At 42.3% G+C, this 21,277-nt stretch overlaps 1 protein-coding gene across 1 annotated transcript in view; it reads left to right on the top strand.

Moving 5' to 3' along the window:
- UBASH3B (ubiquitin associated and SH3 domain containing B) overlaps window positions 1-14,234 on the top strand; it is a 153,053-nt gene extending 138,819 nt beyond the window's left edge. The window contains exons 12-14 of the mRNA XM_027563452.1: window positions 6,944-7,050; window positions 8,373-8,482; window positions 9,699-14,234. Of these exons, the coding sequence (XP_027419253.1) occupies window positions 6,944-7,050; window positions 8,373-8,482; window positions 9,699-9,836 (355 nt within the window). The 3' untranslated portion in view covers window positions 9,837-14,234. The remainder of the gene's footprint in view (window positions 1-6,943; window positions 7,051-8,372; window positions 8,483-9,698) is intronic.
- Window positions 14,235-21,277: the final 7,043 nt, after the last annotated feature.

Genomic DNA, 21,277 nt, shown 5'->3' with positions numbered 1-21,277 from the left:
AAAACCACTTGCAATGCCAGAAGCACACAGCAGCTAACGATCAAGCAGTTCAGAAGTTTGTTGGGGAATAAGGGAAATTGCTGTGCCTTGACTTGGATTGTCACTTTCAATTTTTCAAAGTACTTTGAATTATCTTTATTCATTACCACCATAACCCCAGGATGGCAGCTAGCCACTTCCATATATGAGAGAGCTCAGTGACCTCTGAAAGTTACCCATGTAATGGACACATCTGACAATAATAATAACTTACCTTTATTGATCATTTTCTTCGTGTCAAGCACTGCGTAATCAGCTTTATAGTAGTCCTTTGCTTTTTTCATTAGACTGTTATTGAGAAGAAATATTTATAGGTTGTAACATAAGTACATTAACCATCAGAAATCCACTCAGCACGTCTTAGTGACGTGGTAGAAAAGGCTTTTTGTGTTATTACGTGACTTAGTGACTAAACAATAACAACAAGCCATATTTTAACTATTTTTAGTAAGCAATGGGCTTTTCCTCACCCTATATTTGGTTTAAATATTTTTGTTAGTTGTTGTTATTACCTTGTCAGTCTGAAGTAGAGTTTCAGGTTGAGTGTAAGAAAAAAGAAATCCACTCGAGCATTTGTAAAATGTCTTTGAGGAAGGATAGATACTCACCATTACCATGGGGAATTAAATTCATAGTTCTTAAGACAGAATCTGGAACAATTCTTGACTAAGAAAGCAGAGCTTTCTTCCTTGTGACATCCCATGACCTTTCACTTCAAATACTTACCCAAACCTCAAAGCAATGCCAGTTTCTGGCTAAGGTCTAAGAGGGCTATCTTTTCTTCCATCCTCGTTTTTGGCTCTACAAAGACCTCAGGTAACCCCCTTCATTAATAAATATGTAGAATTAGAATTCCTCAGAAATAAGATTAAATCAATCAGATCCCCTGCTGAAATAATTCACATTTTGTCCTGTCCACACTATGGTCACTATTTTCCTGTTCCTTGGGGAAACAGCAGTAAATTACTGTCCCCACGCCAACAGCCGTCATCCCTATGCCCTGGAAAGAGAGCAGGTTACTGCCAACATGGGTGAAATGACTTTCCTCACGTACCACCCAGCCCCTCTCAGGCCATGTCTTCAGTCCATCCCCCTTAAGTGCATCCTACAGTTCTTCCCAAGCTTATTCACACATACCCCATCAGTAGTATGAACAGAAGGATGAATGCCAACCCCAGGGTGAGGACATGGTTCACATTCCAGATTTTGTTTTCCTCTACAGAAAATCAAAATGTAACCATTTTGTGTTTGGGGGAGGGGAGTGAAGTTAAGCATCTAATTCTATAAATTAGTTGTGAAATTCACCCATCAAGCATGAGAGGCATAGTCCCTAGAGTCAATTTCCCTCTGAAAGTAATTATGTCAAGTGAGCAATTCTTTTAAAGCAAGTAGTGGTACCCAAATGATTGAAGAAATGCAGAGAGGCAAGGACCAATAGCCAGAGTATTGTAAGTCAAGCAGGCATGGCTTCTAGATTCATATCACCTTGAACAGGAGGGAGGAGATGCTGAAAGGTGGATTCAGGCTGGTAACTAATATACAAGCCTCATCCACGGGTAACAAGACCCATCTAAATATAGAAAGCTGCCCCAGTGGAGCTGGGTGGGAAGCAGGAAGACAGAAAAAACGAAATACACACCAGTTGGATGGGGCTTTAGAACAGGACCCTGATGACTGGGGGAGGTAGCAGAAAGGGGGTGTGGAGCTTTGGATCTGGAATATTAGAGGAACAACAAGTCATACTTTGGTGTGGGACTCAGGGCAGAAGCCTAATCTTCTAGCCTGGACCAGAGTAGGCTGGGGAGTAGAGTGTATACCAGGAATAATACTGTTCCACGGATACTACCCGAGTACCCAGAGATCTGGGCTCCAGTCTAGTTGGTGGTTGGAGACCTGCCTGACTCTGAGAACAGTACGTGGGTCCTGCAGGTGTGGCTGGAAGCCTGCTGCTGACAGGAGTGAGAAAGCTGTGACAGTCCCATCCTCATCGGGACCCATTCAAACAGGGAAGCCATTCACAGGTTCAACTTCAAGGCAAGAACTGATCAAAAGGAACTGGATCCCAGCATCTCCCAACTCTTCACTTATAAAAATTGTATACATTTCTGTGTGGTTTGCCCTGCAGTGACTCCTGGGCCATACAAAGAGGCCTTTTGTCAAGAGTGCTGGGGGCATTCCTGGGAGACCAGGTGCTGTGAGTGGTAATGGAACTGGATGAGAGGAAGGAGGAACAGAAAGACTTTGCCTCTGAACAGCAAGGCACATCCTAGCAAGTCATGTTTCTCCCCGTTCCCCAGGGTGTTATGAGATTCAGAAGGTGGTTTCCTAGGAGAGAGATGCTTGCTATGAGAATGTTATTTAACTGAGAGAGGGTTTCAAATGGAACAGAATCCCTTCTGTCCAGACAGTAAACTCAAGTTCACAGAAGGGCAGTTTTGAGGAGGACACTGTCAGAAGCCATCCAGGGTGGAGGATAACTTTACAGGCATTGAGTTCAGCCTCAGGTTTAAGTCCCTGCTCTTAAAAGTTCTAATGACGTAAACAGGTCATCTGTAGCCTTTCCAAACCTTTTTGTCATCCATAAATTCAGAATTTGCAAAAGTGTTGCTAGATGGGATATGTTCAAAGAACACAGGTGCTTTGCACAGAGGCTGACACATGGGAACCTCTCAATAAATCTTAGCAGCAGCAATGCCTGCTGATGAAGATGCCGTGAGAATTCAAGAACACACTAGCTCCTCCATGCACTAAATACCAACAACAAAAGACAAGGAAGCAGAAAATATCATATAGTTGTACTTTAAAAAAAAACAAGATAAACATCTCATAGCCCAGAAAACTAAATAGTAAAGGAAGGTGGAAGCAGACAGAAGCGACTGGGATTGAAGACATTCAGGGTCAGCAGGATCAGAGGGCCCTACTTTGAAAGTCCTTTTATATGCCATGTACATTGTGTCATAACTATCATTTACATCAATAGCCTACTCACCCCAAACACACAAACTGGGTTCTCCTCATCTTTATGTTCTCTGGGCTTCTCCTAGGGCCAGGTATGTGGTCTCTGTTAAAACTAAGAAAGAAAAGGAGAGATTGGTTAAGGGTTATTAGCTCACAAACCCAATGGACCTAACATCTGTTTTTAAAACCTATCCTTAACAACTTCCCAACTCATTTTATGAGGCTAGCATTCCCCTGATACCAGATAAGAATACTGGAAGAAAAAAGAACTACAGGTCAATACTCAACAACAAAACAGTAGCAAACCAAATCCAACAGCACATCAGAAAGGACCATATACCATGACCAAGTGGGGTTTATCCCTGGGCTGCAAGGATGGTTCAATGTGTAAAAATCAATAAATATGATATACCACACTGAGTAGCATAAAAATTATATGATCATCTCAATAGATAGAGAAAAAGCATTTGACAAAATATACCATCTTTTCATGATAAAAATGTTCAACCGATTGGGTACAGAAGGAACATATGTAAACATAATAAAAGCCATATATGGCAAGCCCACAGCTAACATACTCAACAGTGAAAGACTGAAAGGTTTCCTTTAAGATCAGGAACAAGACAAGGATGGCCACTCTCACCACTGCTATTCAACCTAGTTCTGGAAGTTCTAGCCAGAGCAGTTAGGCAAGATAAATAAAAGGCATGCAAGTTGGAAAGAAATAAAACTCTGTTTGCAGATGATGTGATGTTATACATACAAAATCCTAGAACTGTCAGAACTAATCAACAAATTCAGTGAAGTTGCAGGATACAAAATCAACATATGGAAGTCAGTGATGCACAAAAGGAAATTCAGAATGTATCAAAGACCTAAATGTAAAGCCAAACACTTTAAAAAGAACAAAATAATGCCATTTGCAGCAACATGGATGGGCCTAGAGATTATCATACGAAGTGAAACTCCTCTGTCCGTGGGATTTCCCAGGCAAGAATACTGGAGTGGGTTGTTGCCATGCCCTTCTCCAGGGGATCTTCCCAACCCAGGGATCAAACCTGTGCCCCTACATTGCAGGTGGATTCTTGACCATCTGAGCCACCATAGAAGCTCCCAAATTAAGTCAAAAAAAGATATCATATCATTCATATTTGGATATTTTTTTAATGGTATAAATGAACTTATTTACAGAACAGAAATAGAGACTTTGAAAGCAAACTTATGGTTACCAAATGAGAAATAGGGAGTTGGGGGAGGGGGGCAGGGAGGGATAAATTAGGAGCTTGGGATTAATGTATATACACTATTATATATAAAATAGATAACCAAAAAGGACCTGCTGTATAGCACAGGGAACTCAATATTCTGTAATAATATGTAAGGAAAAACTCTGAAAAGGAATAAATATATGTATACCTAAATCACTGTACACTTCAACTAAAACTGTAAATCAACTATATGCCAATAAAGTTTTTAAAACAATACATTTTAAAAAGTCAACTAACAATTTCAACAACAACAAAAAGAAGTCAGCTGTATTTTTATACACTAACCTTGACCATATGAAATAGAAATAAAACAAACCCATTCACATAGCACCAGAAACAGTAAAATACTTAGGAATAAATTTAACCAAGGAGGTGGAAAGATCTGTACTCTCAAAACTGCAAAACTTAGGTAAAAACTGAAGAAGATACAAAGGTGTGTCCTACACTCTTTGATCATAAAAAATAATATTGTTAAAATGTCCATACTTCTCAAAGCCATCGATAGATCAAACATAATTCCTATCAAAATTCTAATGGTATTTTTCACAGAAATAGAAGAAACAATCCTAAAATTTGTATGGAACCACGATAGATGTTAATAGCCAAAATAAACCTGACATCACACTTCATGATTTCAAGGTATACTACAAAGCTATAGTAACTGCCATAAAAATAGACACACTGACCAATGGAACAGAACTGAGAGCCCAGAAATAACCCTCAAATATTTGACAAGGGAGCCAAGAATACTCAATGGAGAGAGGGTAGACTTCAATAAATGATGCTGGGGGTTTCCCTGGTGGCCCCGTGGTTAAAGATTCACCAACACAGGGAAGGTTGGTTTTGATCCCTGCTCCGGAACATCCCACATACCGTGGAGCAACTAAGCCTGGGCGCCACTACTGCTGAGCTCACGTGTCACAGCGGCTGAAGCCCGTGCACCTAGAGCCCGTGCTCTGAAACAAGAGAAGCCACAGCAATGAGAAGCCCACGCACCGCAACTAGGGAAAAGCCTGCACACGGCAAGAAAGACCCAGGGGGGCCAAAAATAAGTAAATCATTTTTTAAAAAGTGACGTTGGGAAAACTGGATAACCACATACAGAAGAATGAAATTGGACCCCTATCTTACACCACTCTCAAAAATTAACTCAAAATGGATTAAAAATTTAAAGAACTGAAACCATAAAACACCTGAAGAAAACATGGGAAAAGTCTTTGACAGTGATTTTTTTAGATATGACACCAAAAGCATATGTAATAAAAAACAAAATAAGGAAGACTACATCAAACTAAAGACCTTCTATAAAGCAGAAGAAGCAACAATATGAAAAGGCAGCCTACAGGATAGGAGACGATATCTGTAAAATACATGCCTGATAAGATACAGAATAGGAGGAGGTACTTGCAGATCACATACCTGGTATCGTCATATACTTCACATCCAAAATATGTGAACAATTGATGCAACTCAATAGCTAAAACACAATCTGATTAAAAAGTGGGCAGAGGAACTGAATAGATATTTCTTCCCAGAGAAGACCTACAAATGGCCAAGAAGTACATGAAAAGACATTCATCATCACTAATCATTGGGAAAAATGCAAATCAAAACCACAGAGAAATCTCACTCACGTCTGTTAGAACAGCTATCATCAAAAGAAAAAAAAAGGCAAGATGGTAAGTGGGGGCGAGGAGATGGGGAGAAGGGAGCCTCGCACACTTTGGGGGCAGTGTCAGCTAGGACAGCCCCAGTGGAAAACACTATGGAGGGCCCACAAAAAATCAAAAATTGAACTACCATATGACCCAGCAAGCTCACTCCTGGGGTATGTCCAAAGGAACTGAAAACAAGATCTCCCAGAAAGAGTTGGACATACCACATGTGCGAAACCTAAAAGAGCCAGACTCAGAGAGACAGTAGAGCAGCACGGACACCACAGACATCCCACATGACCACGGGGAGCGGCTGGTCAAAGGTGTGCAGACTTAGGGTTACCAGTTGGAGGGTTCTGGGGATCTGATGTACAGCACTGTGGCTGTGGTTAGCAATACTGTATTATATACTTGAAAGTTGCTAGGAGAGTAAATGTTCTCACCATAAAAAAGAAAATGGTAATTATGTGACATGATGGAGGTGTCAGCTCAGACGTGAGATCCCCAGAATGTATTCGTCTTATAACTAAGTTTGTGCCTCTTTGTTTTGAATGTATAAATGTATCAAATCAGTAGTTTGTACACCTTAAACTTAGACCGTGTTACTGTTTATATATCGTGTGTAAGCTTACAGAGGCTTGGGAAATCTCCGATTACTTAAATAAATAAAGAGATCTAACCTCTGCTTTGCTTCCTCTTACATGGGTGACCTAGGACAGATTGCCAGTAAAGGCAGTTCAGCTGCTCTGGGCCATCCTGCAAGGGGAACCTGCGCTGAATGTTTCATTTTTCAGCTGGTCACTTCGACCCCACGCACACATGGCATTCATTTCTGTGCATCCTGCACATTCGAACCCCACTTGTGCATAGTAGAAATACACTTTCCTATGCCTCCATCCTTTCTAGGATAAACAGAAACATGGGAACTTTCGAAAGGTCTTGAAATAAAGCTGAGAGTAACGTCAGTTGCTTTGTCTTGAGAGCAAAATGTTTTCAATGCCTTGGTTCATTTTTCTATTGCAGACCTCACATTCCAGTCAGCAAATTAGTGGTTTCAGAATCCTATGACACCTATATCAGTAGAAGTTTCCAAGTAACAAAGGAAATCATAAGCGAATGTAAAAGTAAAGGTAGGTGTTACCTCGGACTCCGTACTTGAATCTGTGATCATTTCTCCATCACGGTTAGTCAGCTGTTCAGGATGGCTCAGCATGCTTTGTCGAACTCATTTAATAGGAAAGAAAAATATGTCTAGACCCTATTGCAGATACTTTCATGTAAAATTTGTCATATTCTGAGTACTTCGAATGCTAGATATTCCATGGAAATACTTCAGACTTGGTTGCTATTTGAAATAACAGAATTTTGTATCTCAGCAATACATCTCGCACTCTCGGAAGGAGGTTCCCTATTATAATTTCCATAAATTCTTCAGCATAACACAGTTTTGCCTGTAATTTGATCCAGGAGCATGAACACACCTACACAAACACACCTACCATCATCGCTGCCACCAAGAGCAGTGTTCTATAACTCAAGTCTGCCACTGAATTTTATAGTCCTTGAACTCAGTATTTAATGATATGTAAGACTATAGTATTTTTAGTAAAGAGGGCAGGTTACAAAAGAGTCTGCCCATTTCCAGCCCCCCCCCCAAAAAAAGTTAAAGATATTCATCTTCATAGAGCAAAGGCTGGATTTACATATACCAGAACATTAACGGTGGGGAGCCCTAGTTAACAGTACTGTGGATGGTCCCCACATTTCAGTTACCACTTGTAAGCCCCTCACTTCATCACCACCCCTGTAGGACCACCCATTCCCCCTGTAAAGAAACCCAGCATGTTCTGTCAACCAGAAAGTCTCATGTGCTCACAGTTCTACAAGCAGCAGCATCGAAAACTGCATTAGAGGTAATAGCAGAGAGCCCTGTAGACTCAGAACGCTACTGTATCTTGATTGCGGTGGTGGTTACAAAATGCTGCACGTGTGATAGACTTGGGTAACCTGGTAAAATCTGAATAAAGCTATGTGGACCGTAGCAGTGTTCATTTCCTAGTCTTGATAGTATACTCTAGTTAGGCAAGGTGTTGCTATGGGAAGAAGTGGGGGGAAGAATACTTGGGACCTCCCTGGCGTGTACCTGTATACATAGGTACATATTGCATAATATGTGTACACAGTGTATATAAAATATACACACACGTATATAATATGTAAAATATATATTTGTAACCTGTGCATCAAATTACTTTAAGATTAAAAGTGTTTTTTTTTTTTTAATGACATCAGCCTGCCTTAACAATACAAAGCATCAAAATATTGCTTGGCCAGATTGTCTTATTTCTTGAGAATGTTTGTCCCTCCCTGGAAAACTTGACTTAGGTACTTACAAGGTTTACATGTGTCTTTATAGAATCAGATTTTCCGGTCCTTGTTTTTTTGCCCCCAGGAAATAACATCCTGATTGTGGCTCACGCATCTTCCCTGGAAGCATGTACCTGCCAACTACAAGGCCTGTCACCTCAGAACTCCAAGGACTTTGTACAGATGGTCCGAAAGGTAATCCCCACTTGTGTTTCAGGGGCCTGTGGTGCCTTACAGTTTCAGAATAGTGCAGTGCTGACCGATAGCAAAGTTCTTTGGAGCTGGGAAGATGATACATTGGTTCACTCAACCGAGATGTATTGAGTGGGACTCTGTTTAAGGCACTTTATCAGGCCTTGGGTAAGAGAAAAAGATGTGTTTGAGCTAGATCTAGCTTCTAAGAGCTAAAATTTAGGAAGGAGCTAAGAATTATAAGCAAACTGCCTGGATTTCCCTGTGGGACAGTGGATTGGACAAAGAAGAGGTGTGTGGGCCAAATCAGACAGCTCAGCTGGAAGGGAGGTCCTGGCGGGTAAGCCAAAGGAAGCAGTGAGTCAAAATGATGAGGCTGAAAGGCAAACCTGGGAATAAGGCAGCAAGACAGAAAATCCACCAGGCTGACTAGCACATCTGGATTCCTCCTCTTCCTGCCTGTGGAAGGTTTTCCATCAGCCATCCTCCCACGCATGCTTCCCTCCAGCCTGAGTTACATGCTTCCTGTATCTGTCCCCAGAGAAACCAGTTCAAACTTGATTGCAATTTTTTTCTCATTTTTAAAAAGATTGTTCATGTGTCATTCCTTTCTGTTAGTCTGTAAGTTGCTTGAGGGCAGAGACTTTTGTCTTATTCATAAATGCAGCTCTGGACAGACACACACACACACACACGAATAAGTTTTGAAATGCCATGCCTACTGAAGGTAGGAAGGGCAGAGCTTCAGTTTTGAACGTTAGATACACATGCCAAAAAAAAATGATAATAAGACATAAAGCAGGATGAAACATTTTTAAAACTTGAATAATCTTTCCCATTGTCCGAGTATAATTTCAGAAACTTTTGAGCTGCATTTTCAGCCTGACTTGCAATCGGGAAGGAATTCTTAGCACCTTAGCTTTATGCATGATTGCTTTTATCTCCCACGCTATTAAGAAAGCATCTATAAACAGTTACTTATCTATACTAGGAGAGCCCACTGTTCAACGAATCCCTTCCAAAGACTCCTCTTGCATTGTGAATACTCTTCCTTCTAATGGATCAGTTGTATCCATTTCATTTTCTTTAGTGATATTTTGGAGGGGATGCTTGCCTGCAAAGGCCCCATTCATTCTTTTGAATTTTCCTTCATCCAGGTAAAAAGTAAAGCACTCAGCCTCTGTTTTCTATTTTCCCTTCCTTTTCTGTCTTCCTTCAGATCCCCTACTTGGGGTTTTGTTCCTGTGAAGAATTAGGAGAAACTGGAATCTGGCAGCTGACAGACCCGCCAATTCTCCCTCTGACCCATGGACCGACCGGGGGCTTCAACTGGAGAGAGACCCTGCTACAAGAGTAACCGGGCGAGCGAACGAGAAGCAGCAGCTTGAGGAAGGCTTGGGGAGAAGTGTCTGTGTGTGTGTTTAGTACCAGTGGGGAAGTCTGCACCACATCCTAAGTGGACAAAGAAGAATTCAGCATCTTTCAGGCTTTAAAGTTCTTAGGATGAGACTGTGTCAAGAAGAGAAAGACTTGATTCAGGGATAAAATTCATTCTCTCTGGACCCTTTTGAGAATTGTCTTCCTACATCAGGGCACCTGCTACCGTGGAGGGTCTTTTCTCACTTCCGTATGTGCTGGCTAAGGAGCCTGGGTCCTCCCAGAGGGAGCCGCCAGCCCACCCTCAGGAAGGATGCAGGAAGGTCCAGCTGGAGAGACTCCAAGCTGCCAGGCTGGGGATGGGATTTTCTTCTAGACTCCGTGCTCCAGTGAAAGCCAAGCTGCAGGATTCCTTCAAGGTTACTAAGAAACTTGTGGCTTCCCATCAGTTTCAACGCTCAGTGCGACCCACACACTAGTGCTGCTGGCTCAAGACCCCTGCTCGGGGACCCTAACCTTTACACCGGTACCACCCCATCACGTTTTCTCTACAGCTGACTGCAGCTTCTTGCTACGGTCCTACCCTCTTGCTTCTGTCTGTGAAACGGAGAGAGAAAGCATTTTTGCTCTCCAAAGCACTTTTGGACTCAGGAGGAAGATAAGATGCACGTGTGAAGCATTCAATTGTAGGCGCAACAAACTTGCAAAACATCAAGTGACTTGGAGTGACTCGTGTTGTAGCCTAACAAGCCACAGCACTTCTGAATCATTTGCGATTTGCTCGCCTTTGCCCCAAGAGTCTAGACCGTGTTAACCGGTTAAGGATGTTGACATTTTCAAAAGATGTATGTCAGATACATCCTTTGAGTCAGCAAGAAGCTCATTCTTGTGCAATATGGACATCTTTCCAAACCATACCAAGGGTCAGGTCATCATACACTCGCAGTACATGTCGACCAGAACATCCACAAACACGTCCATCACAGCCAGGGATGTACTGCGAAGTCAGGGAATGAACTTAAATGATGACAGTCACGACCACACTGCTGCTTGTGCTGTCGTGTTAGTTCGTCTGTTTTGCTATGATAATTTAAAATAGGTAGGTAGGGCTACTTGAGGAAAGTTGGGAGCTACCACATCCTGTGGTAGCTCGTCACACCTGCTTCTTGAATTTAGAGGGAGTTTATTTAAAAGAAAAATAAACGGCAATCAAACCAAAACATCAGTTATTGATGCCTAGTTAATTGTGTGACTAGCTGACTGTCGACGGTAGCAGACAGTGGTCTGGCACGGTGTAGTTCACTCTGTAGGATATACCTGCAAAATGAAATCCCAGCCCTTTGAAGAGAGCATTCATGTAAAACAGATCAGTGTATATTGTAGCATTAAATAAGCTTCAAAACCCAAATGCAGAAAACACATGGTATATAAAAACAGATCTGCGCTCCCATTTGAAACCAGAATTTGATGATCCTTGAAAACAGGAGGAAGTGAAAGGATGCTGGCTACGCATGTTAATTAGCAAGAGGATCACTGTTGGGTTTAAGTCACTTAGAGAAAGATGTCATGAATTTTATATTTTAAGAAACAAACCTTGATTTCTTCCAGCACTGCACACTGATCCATCTTCTGGATCTAGAAGTAACTGTGCTGACATGATTGATTACAAAGTTTCAGCTCAAAACGGGGGAAGTACATTACAGGTGTTAAGAGAAAAGTCCCATTATGGCCAGTCCTTCTTTTATTTGTACTGAGGTAAGTCCACTGTCACCAGATCTATAATGTTTATTAGATTCTCCACAAATTTTCATGGACTTTCAGTGCTCAGAATGATGCTTGAACATCTCATCTCCGATTTCCTTGAAAAGTGTAGCAGTGTGTGCTGGGCAGCATCTGTACTTATACAGAAGACAGTTCAGAACTTACCCTCTCTCTCCCTCTCTGTGGACTTAGGCCTTTGATGACCTGTTAGGTGGTTTAGGTGGGCTGCAGTCCTATGTGTGAGCAAAGGAAGGCAGAAATCTGAAATAATTTTCTGAATAATTTTAGGTGGAAAACCTTGAGTGAAAGAGTTAATTCCTCTGAGGACCCAGATTGTTGATCAGAATGGCCTGAATGATCTCAATTCACATGAAATTCTCCTTTTCCACATTTACCTACTTGAAAAACTAAACTCAGACGACCCTATTTGAGAAATTCTTTGGAAATTACATTGCATCTATGTATATAAGAAAGAGAAAAGACAACTGTATTATGTGATTTCATATCCATTTAAAATTCTCAGTTGCTGTCTATCACAACTCAAAGTTCAGGCTGGTTCTTTTTGATCTGAGGCTGATGCTTATTAACAAATATTTTGGGGAGTTAGAAAGGAGGAAGGGGAGATGGAAGGAAATGCTAGACAGAAGCAGCAAATGGTTGCTTGTAAGAGGAATTTTTTTTTTTTTTTTTAATGTAGAAAGTTATCTGAAATAGACAGATGAAATTAAAGGATTTAATCTGGGCTTGAAAGTCTGAAACAGTCGGCTGCTCTCACACGTGTGCCACATCATCCCGCTGACAACCCAGTATTATTCACAGATAGACTTTGGTTTCAGTGATTTTAAAATGCCACGTTGATTCCTCTGTGGACTAGAATAATTGGCACATTTTAATGCACAAGCTGGGGTTTCATTTTCCCAGGCTCCTTCTCTCTCACTGCAATGGTAGCTAGGAGCACATTCCTTCACCCTAGCAAGGAGTTCAGAATACAGTGTTTTCCATTACATTTAGATTCATAGAATCTGAATGGCTGATTAAATGGCCATCTGATGGCTGAAAGAGAGGGTATTTTTCACCCTGTATTGAAAGGCTTGGAGGAGTTTCTAGTTTTTATTTTCATTATACTTTAACCAAAGAATTATTTTAAAGTAACCTTATATTTGAAAGATGATTTTGCAAAAAAATAAAATAAAAATAAAAAATATCTTCTGGAGTGATGTCAGTTTGGTAAATCACTGTTTTCTTGCATTTTAGGCTGATGTGGTCGTTTTCCTGTCAGTGGAATCTGAAATGCATATAGATTGTCATCCAGTTGTGCTTAGTATTATCATAAATGTATCTTTTCCACTCAACTAGCTGTGTTCATATTAAACCAAGTCTCTTATTTCAGTCACCTACTGTCATCGGGACTAATTGAAAAACTACAGTCAGAGAAGTTCCTATCTCGTTGCCTTTGTAGAAAGGCAGCCCTATGTGATCAACGGGGAGGCATTCCACGTAACCTAGGCACTCAGCAACTCCAGTGTTTAATTTGAAAGCAGTGATGAATTGCTCTTTTGAATATACTCTTAAGTCACGCGTGTGTCAGAATACAGATGAACCCCCTTTAATTTTCGCAGGCAGTCACAACTGTGCTGTGTCTGCACCAACTCCTCAGATAATGCGGCTCAGGGTTATTTGCATTTAAATTGTAGTCCTGCATGCGCGTGTGAAGGCTCAGAGATGCCAGGAGGGCTGCCTCCCCAGGAGGGGTGTGATCTGCAGAGGAGGGTGGGGAAAGAGCAACTTAGTATCTGTGCTGTTTAGCTTAAAGTTCACTTTAGAAAGGTGATGCGGGATATTTTGTTAGTGATGGCAGATGCTTTTCATGTTTAAACTTAGGATTAAAATTGGATCTGCCTCTTTAATACGTCAACATATTGAATTTTCCTAGGGAAGTGACTGGCTATAACAAAACTTTAAGGGAAGGGAGGAAAAACCTCTGTGCAGAGGAAATAACTTGATTTTTAAATACATATAATATTTTGTTCAGTGTATGTAGGCTTAAAATTATGATGATGGATAGTCAAACTTAATATATTATCAGTTCTTACAATGGTTTTATACTGAACCATTTAGTTGCCATTACACAGAAATTTGAATTTTACAACTGCTCAACTATTCTTGGACTCTGTACAGGATACATATATATATACATATACATATATGTATGTATGTATAATGGGAAACATGTACTGGTTGTTCCTTTGGTTACCACTCAAGATGGGAACAGCACCCTGAAGCATTTTGGTTACACAAAGACCATTCTAAACCTGCTGTTAGGGGAGGTGTATTGGTTTCTTTCTCCTTTATAAGGCTATTGTATCATTAATTCTCTGTGTGATTCAGGTGTATTTATTTGTGACAAGGCTTTGTAATTATAAAAAAGGGAACCCACACCTGACTGTATTGCCAGCTCCCTTGTAAACTACCTGTGGCGTCTCGTTTCCTGGTCGCGTGCTCGTCCTCTCCTCAACACAGCTCTGGCACCATTGTAATTAGTTCATCCACCCCATTAGCATCTCCATTTAAGTGGTTCCCAGATGATTTAATAAAGAGAAACTGTGTCCTCAGTCGATCCAGAGCAGTCTTATATTACATTGAGTGGTCTCTTCTCCTACCATGTCTTCAGATGTTACTATGGTCATTATTATTTCATCAGTGTCCATTAACAACTTATTGACCAAAGGCGTTTTATTAATAATATGTCTCATTGCCCAGAGACGTTTCAGTACGCACTGACATAACAAACCGCCAACCACAGGTGTTAGTTTCTACAAAATCCCCCCTGATCAATAGTGTTTTAAGAGTGAGACCCCTCCCTCAGAGGACCAGAGGACCACTTGCTGCTGATGGAAACGAAGAGGATGCTCCAACAGCATCGTGGGCCTCCGGTCCCTTCTGGTTGGGCATCTGTCTGAGACATCCTGGCTGAAGAGGTGAAATGCCATCCAGGAGTGAAAGAGTGAGCTCGAAAACGCTTCCTCTGCCCCACATGCAAGCCTTCATCCCTCAACACTACCCATCTGGAGGAGGGGTACCAGGAACAATGCAAAGAGAAAGAATTTGGGTAAGAGAGAGGGCAATTCCAGTTCAACTGGGTTCCACACTATTAAAAGCCACAGACCCCATTTCTGAAGTCATGATCATCATATCAATCATAATTGAGTTTCTCTGCTCAGACGCTCAGTCGTGTCCAACTCTCTGCGACCCCATGGACTGTAGCCTGCCAGATTCCTCTGTCCATGGGATTTCCCAGGCAAGAATACTGGAGTGGGTTGCCATTTCCTCCTCCAGGGGATCTTCCCAACCCAGGGATCAAACCCACATCTCTTAACATCTCCTGCACTGGCAAGTGGATTCTTTTATCACTAGCTCCACCTGGAAAGTAATGATATGTTGAGCTAATAGGTTTTAAAATAAGCCATATATGCAAACTCATACCCAGAACATGAGCACAGGTTTCACTGGCACCACCAGGACTACCCCAGCAGGGTAGGGGACTTAACAGCTAGTGTTCATAGCTGACAGAAGACCAAGGTATGGTTCACTTTGCGGCTGGTTCTTGGCTTTTCTCTGCCTCAGAGATTCCCAAGCCCACTTTGCCCTTTCATGATATGTGTGAAGGCTGCCTGTACATCCACAGAAAATCATTGTGCTTTGGATTTAAGCTGAAATCAGCAAAAAGGCCTTTTTTTTTTTTTTTTTTAAGTTGTTTGAGGACCAAAAAGCTATCTCCCTTTGGAAGAAACAGAATACATCATTTTGCCGAAATAAACATGGAAAACCCAGATGGCTTGCTCCTGGCCATGAAAGGATGCCAAGATTTAGGTAGCCTGCTGGTTGTCATTGTATTGATGGAACAATCTGGAAAGTCTTTGTATCAGTGGAGAGGAACTTGATATTGTACCACAGAAGAAGCCCAAATTCCAGAGTCAGATAGAGCTGGGTTCTGATCCTGCCTCAGCTTCTTTTTAGGTCCCTTAAACTCATTTCACCTGTAAAAGTGGGCATATAATAATTCTTTATAGCATATAAGCATACTTATGCATGCATGAGCTACTAACTCCAGTATTCTTGGGCTTTCCCTTGTGGTTCAGCTGGTAAAGAATCCGCCTGCAATACGGAAGACCTGGGTTTGATCCCTGGGTTGGGAAGATCCCCTGGAGATGGGAAAGGTTACCCACTCCAGTATTCTGGCCTAGAGAATTCCATGCACTGCACAGTCCATGGGGTCGCAAAGAGTCTGACACAAGTGAGCGACTTTCACTTCACTATGCGTGCATGCTAAATCACTTAAGTCATGACCAACTCTTTGCAACTCCATGGACTAGCCTGCCGGGTCCCTCTGTCCATGGGATTCTCCAGGCAAGAATACTGGAGTGGGTTGCCATTTCCTCCAGGGGAGCTTCCTGACCCAGGGATTGAACCCATGTCTTTTAAGTCTCCTGCATTGGCAGGCAGGTTCTTTACCACTAGCGCCACCTGAGTGTCAAATGGGATAATATAAAATACCTAATACTACATGATAATAATGAAATCACTTCTGCCAAGGCCAAAGTAAAATCACAGATCTAGCCATTCCTCTTGTCTATGGGGAATATGAGGGACAAGGAATAAAAATGGCCTCATTCATATTGATGTCACTTTCCTATTTGCCCCATAATTTAGCTCCTGTAGTAAAAAGAGTAAAAAGTGGGTGTGCTGCTTGAATTCTGTGATTTGTCCAAGAGGCTGCCCTAATGATTTCTATTTGTATAACTGTTGATAATTTTAAAAGCACATTCTCATTTGATCTGAAAAATGATTTTACAAGGTAAGTGAGATCAGGTATTATTAACTTGTATGAGAAAAGATACTGATGGACCTAGAGATTGTCATACTGAATGAAGTACGTCAGAGAAGATATCATGTGGCATCTGTTACATGCAGAATCTAAAAAGAAATGATAAAAGTGAATTTATATACGAAACAGGAAGAGACTCACAGACTTTCAGAATAAACTTATGCTTGCTGGCGGGGAGGAGGGGGGAAGAGATAAGGAGTTTGGGATGGACACGTACACACTATTTAAAATGGATAACCAACAAGGACCTACTGTATCGCACAGGGATCTCTGCTCAGTGTTATGTGCCAGCCTGGATGGGAGGGGAGTGCGGGGGAGAATGGATACAAGTATATGTATGACTGAGCCCCTTCACTGTTCACGTGAAACTATCACAACACTGTTAATCGGCTATACTCCAATATAAAATAGTATTTCTAAAAACAGTAGTGCAAAAATGAAAAGAAATATTAAGATACTAAGATCCTGAGGTAGTGAACTTATCCTTCACTCTACAGCACTGACTGAATGCAACGTTCCTAGCAGGTGGTGAACATGAAGTACCTTCACGAGCATGGCAGGAAGTGGGCAAAAATGAGGCTGGAGAGCAGGGCAGACCCAGAAACAGGGTCGTGTATACCAGGGCTCGGCAAAGCATGGCCCACAAGCAGAATCTGGCCCACAGCCTGCATCTGTCGTAAGAATGTCTTTACAAATTTAAGTGGTTGAAAAGCATCAAAAGAATTAGATGTGAAAAGATACATGAACTCCTATGTGCACAGCAGCACTGTTTACAATAGCCAAAACATGGAAACAAGCTAAATGTCCACTGGCAGATTCATGATAAACACGGGGTGCATACACACAATGGAATACGACTCGGCCATTAAAAAGAAGACAATGCCATTTGCAGCAACACGGATGCAACTAGAGATTGTCATACTAAGTGGAGTCAGTCAGAAAGACAAACACCATATAATACCACTTATATGTGGAATCTAAAAGATGGCACGGATGAACCCACAAAACAGAAACAGACTCACAGACATAGAGAGCCGACTTGTGGTTGCCAAGCAGGGTGAGGGGAGGGACGGACTGGGAATTTGGGGTTAGTAAGTGCAAAGCATTATATTTAGAATGGATAAACAACATCCTACTGCATAGCACAGGGAACTATATCCAGTCTCCTGGGATAAATCACAATGGAAAAGAATATTAAAAAAGAAAATATATATATGTAAAACGAATCATTCTGCTGTTACAGCAGAGATTGGCAAAACAATGTAAATCAACTATACTTCAATTAAAAAAAATATTATGTCAGGGCATAACTCTATAACTGTAGGATAGCCAAATTCCAGTGCCCACAATAAAGTTTTATTGGCAACAGCCATGTTCACAGGTTGGCATATTACTTATGGCTGCTTCCTGGACACAAGGGAAGAGGTGAGTATAAGAGGACACAAGACCCACAAAGTCCAAAATCTTTGCTACTTGGTGCTTTACAGAAAAATTTGCCCGCCTCTGCTGTGGACCAAGATGAAGCATTTGGATTTTGTTCTAAGCCCAGAATCCAGCACAGAAACCATTCCCAATGCATAACAAATGAGTAGATCGGTGATGTCCAGTAGCTGGTAAAGTGACAGCCAGCATTCTTGGGGGGCTGATCTCTATTAGGCAGTTTTCTAGGTACTTTACCTGTGTTGTTGTTCAGTCGCTAAGTCGTGTCTGACTCTTGCGACCCCATGGACTACAGGCCGCCAATCTCCTCTGTCCGTGGAATCCTCCAGGCAAGAAAACTGGAGTGGGTTGCCATTTCCTTCTCCAGGGGATCTTCCCGACCCAGAGACTGAACCGAGGTCTCCTGCATTAGCATGCAGATTCTTTACTACTGAGTCATCAGGGAAGCCCTATCTTACCTGTGTAAATGTCTTTAATCTTCTCAACAACCCTATTCCAGATACTATTTTTGTTCCCAATTTACAAAAGAGGAAGGTGAGTCTTAGAATCAACAACCTGCCCAAAGTCACATAGCTGGATTTGCCGGATCTGAGATCCCAGGCATTTTCAGCCTGGTTCCAGAGCCTGGGCAAATAGTTTTGAAATATTTTTGAAACAAATCTTAAGGAAACTATCTCAGAACCCTAAGGCACCTGGTGAATACTTGGATTCCTCAGAACACTGCTCTCATCCAACCCCCCTGTTTGCACATGAAGACACCAAGGGAAGTCATTTGTTCTGGGAGATCTGTGAACTAAGACCAGAAGCTGGCGCGTGCTGCTCTGCGGTCCGTTCCCCCAAACCACAGTTTCCTTCTGAAACTGGCTCTTACTTGGGTTCTGTTTTCAGAATGATCCGTTTGATTACATTAAGTTGTAGGCAGAAGCCTTAAGAACGAAAGCTGAGCTGGTCCTTTCCAAGTGCATCTCGGTTGCTTTGGTTCCTATGGGGATGAAATGCAGCCCCAGCCCCCCAAGGTCTGCAGATTTATGGAGCATCTTCAATGTGCTGCCCTGCTGGCCACATTGGATTCTGATTCAGACCTCCCAGTCACCTTATCCTGTGATTATTCTCCCCAGTTTACAGATGAGGATGCTGATTCCAAGAGACAAGTAGTCTTCTCGGGGCTACACGGCTGCTAGTGACAGGATCCAGGTGAAAAGTCCGGGTCTATCTGCCTCCTGCTCCCTTATCCCACTAAGCTTTGCAGCTCCTGCTGCTGCTACTAAGTCGCTTCAGCCGTGTCCGACTCTGTGTGACCCCATAGACAGCAGCCCACCAGGCTCCCCTGTCCCTGGGATTCTCCAGGCAAGAACACTGGAGTGGGTTGCCATTTCCTTCTCCAATGAATGAAAGTGAAAAGTGAAAGTGAAGTCGCTCAGTCATGTCTGACTCTTAGCAACCCCATGGACGGTAGCCCACCAGACTCCTCTGTTCATGGATTTTCCAGGCAAGAGTACTGGAGTGGGGTGCCATTGCCTTCTCCGTTGCTGCTCCTAGGAAGCCCTTTTCTCAATCAGTAACCAGTTATAGGGACTTTGCTAACGATCCAGCAGTTAAGACTTCATCTGCAGGGGGTGCAGGTTCGATCCCTGGTCTGGGAGCTAAGATCCCACATGCCTCGCGACCAAAACATAAGACAGAAACAATATTGCAACAAATTCAACAAAGACTTTAAAACTGGTCCACATCAACAAATTATTAAAAGGAAAATAACTAGTTGTAGAGGCTGCTGCTCTGGTTTAGAAACTCCCCAAGCACTCCATGTCAATGACAGTACTTGGAGAATCCAGACACAGCGTGATGGGGCATCCCGTATCTGCAGGGAAATGCAAGTCAGGTCTCATCTCTGGGCCTGGCATTGGGAAAGGCCACGGATTTGTCACAGGAGCCATGAAAGGTCAAGAAGAAAGTTTAGGCCCCTCTTGTAATTGCACCAAAAACCCCAGAGACTTCTACACATGGGGAAATCCCCTGTCTTTTCTGACCCTTCAAATAGTCCATCTTTCACCTACTTGATAAATCTTTTCAGATTTTTTTTTTCTTCCTGACAACCTAGGCTGACCACGATGATGATGTTTATTTCTCTCAAATCTGTCCCCCAACACCCCCACCCTATCAAATGCTACTTCCTATGAATACAAAAGCATATTATGGGGATTTCATAAAACGCAGATCAAAGTGACAAACGGGCTTTTGGCGCTGAGACCTCCCACACACAAAGTGGTCAGTAGACACTTTTCCATTAGAAAATAATAGGTAAATGGTCACTCCTTGACCACCATGCTCCAACCTCACCTTTTCCCTCCACTCCTAAGCAGCCACAGCTTGCTACCTTCCCCTGCTGAGCCCCCTGTGGGTTGCAGGCTGAAGTGAGGGTGTTGAGAGTGGGAGGGATGATGCAAACCACAAGGGCATGTCACTCAGAGTCTGCCTTGCAGCGTTTCCCCCACGGACCATCTGTCATCTCTGAGTCCAGTGGACTATTGTGACATTTCTCAAGGTTGGCGACCGGTTGATAGCACATCCGGGGATGAATACAGTTACATTCATCATCTTCCAGAGGACAATTTAAAGTAAAATCTTTAATGCTCTGAAAAGTTGTAAGACAAACATCCTTTCAGGCTCAGAGAAAAAGAGCAGTGTTTCTATCTCAAATAGAGGATTCAGTCTTCCTTTCCTTCACTCGCTCATTTGACAACCTATTTCAGATGCTGAGATGGAGATTTGTGTGCTGGGGTTTATAGCCGTGGCCTCAGGACAACACTTGTGAAGGAAGCGAGATGAGGCAGAGAGAGACACTGAGCTCGGGCAATGGCAACAAAGGTCTCAGCCAACCCTGATCCTGAAGGAAGCTCTGGAGATGGACCATTTCTCTTTAGAGTTGCTCCACCTGCAGGCAAGGGCACAAAACCTTTCAGCCCCTCTCAGGGGGCCCTTGGAGGAGGTAATGGCTTAGATAAAATGGTTCTCCGCACTGGAGGCAATTCTCAGAGAAGGACCCACCTAACATGTCCCAGCCTCTGGGGAATGGAGGGGGAATCTGGGGAGCTCTCCTGAGTGTACACTCCAGGTGCCAACTAAGGACCAGCATTTACTTAACACCTCTTGCTAACCTTGAACTTTTTCTGTAAATTGGAAGATTATCACAAAAAGCCAGTGTGGTTCCTCTTATTTTAAAGTTTTGCTACAACTGATTCAATTTAATAATCAATTATTTAGCCTATCTCATGGTAAACAAACCAGAAGTCCACCTCCAGGTGAGTGGGCAAGCTGGTAAATTCATATCATGAACT

The sequence above is a fragment of the Bos indicus x Bos taurus genome, chromosome 15 (assembly GCF_003369695.1).
Source record: "Bos indicus x Bos taurus breed Angus x Brahman F1 hybrid chromosome 15, Bos_hybrid_MaternalHap_v2.0, whole genome shotgun sequence".
In the NCBI taxonomy this organism is placed as follows: Eukaryota; Metazoa; Chordata; class Mammalia; order Artiodactyla; family Bovidae; genus Bos; species Bos indicus x Bos taurus.
This window is presented reverse-complemented; position numbering and strand designations above follow the sequence as displayed.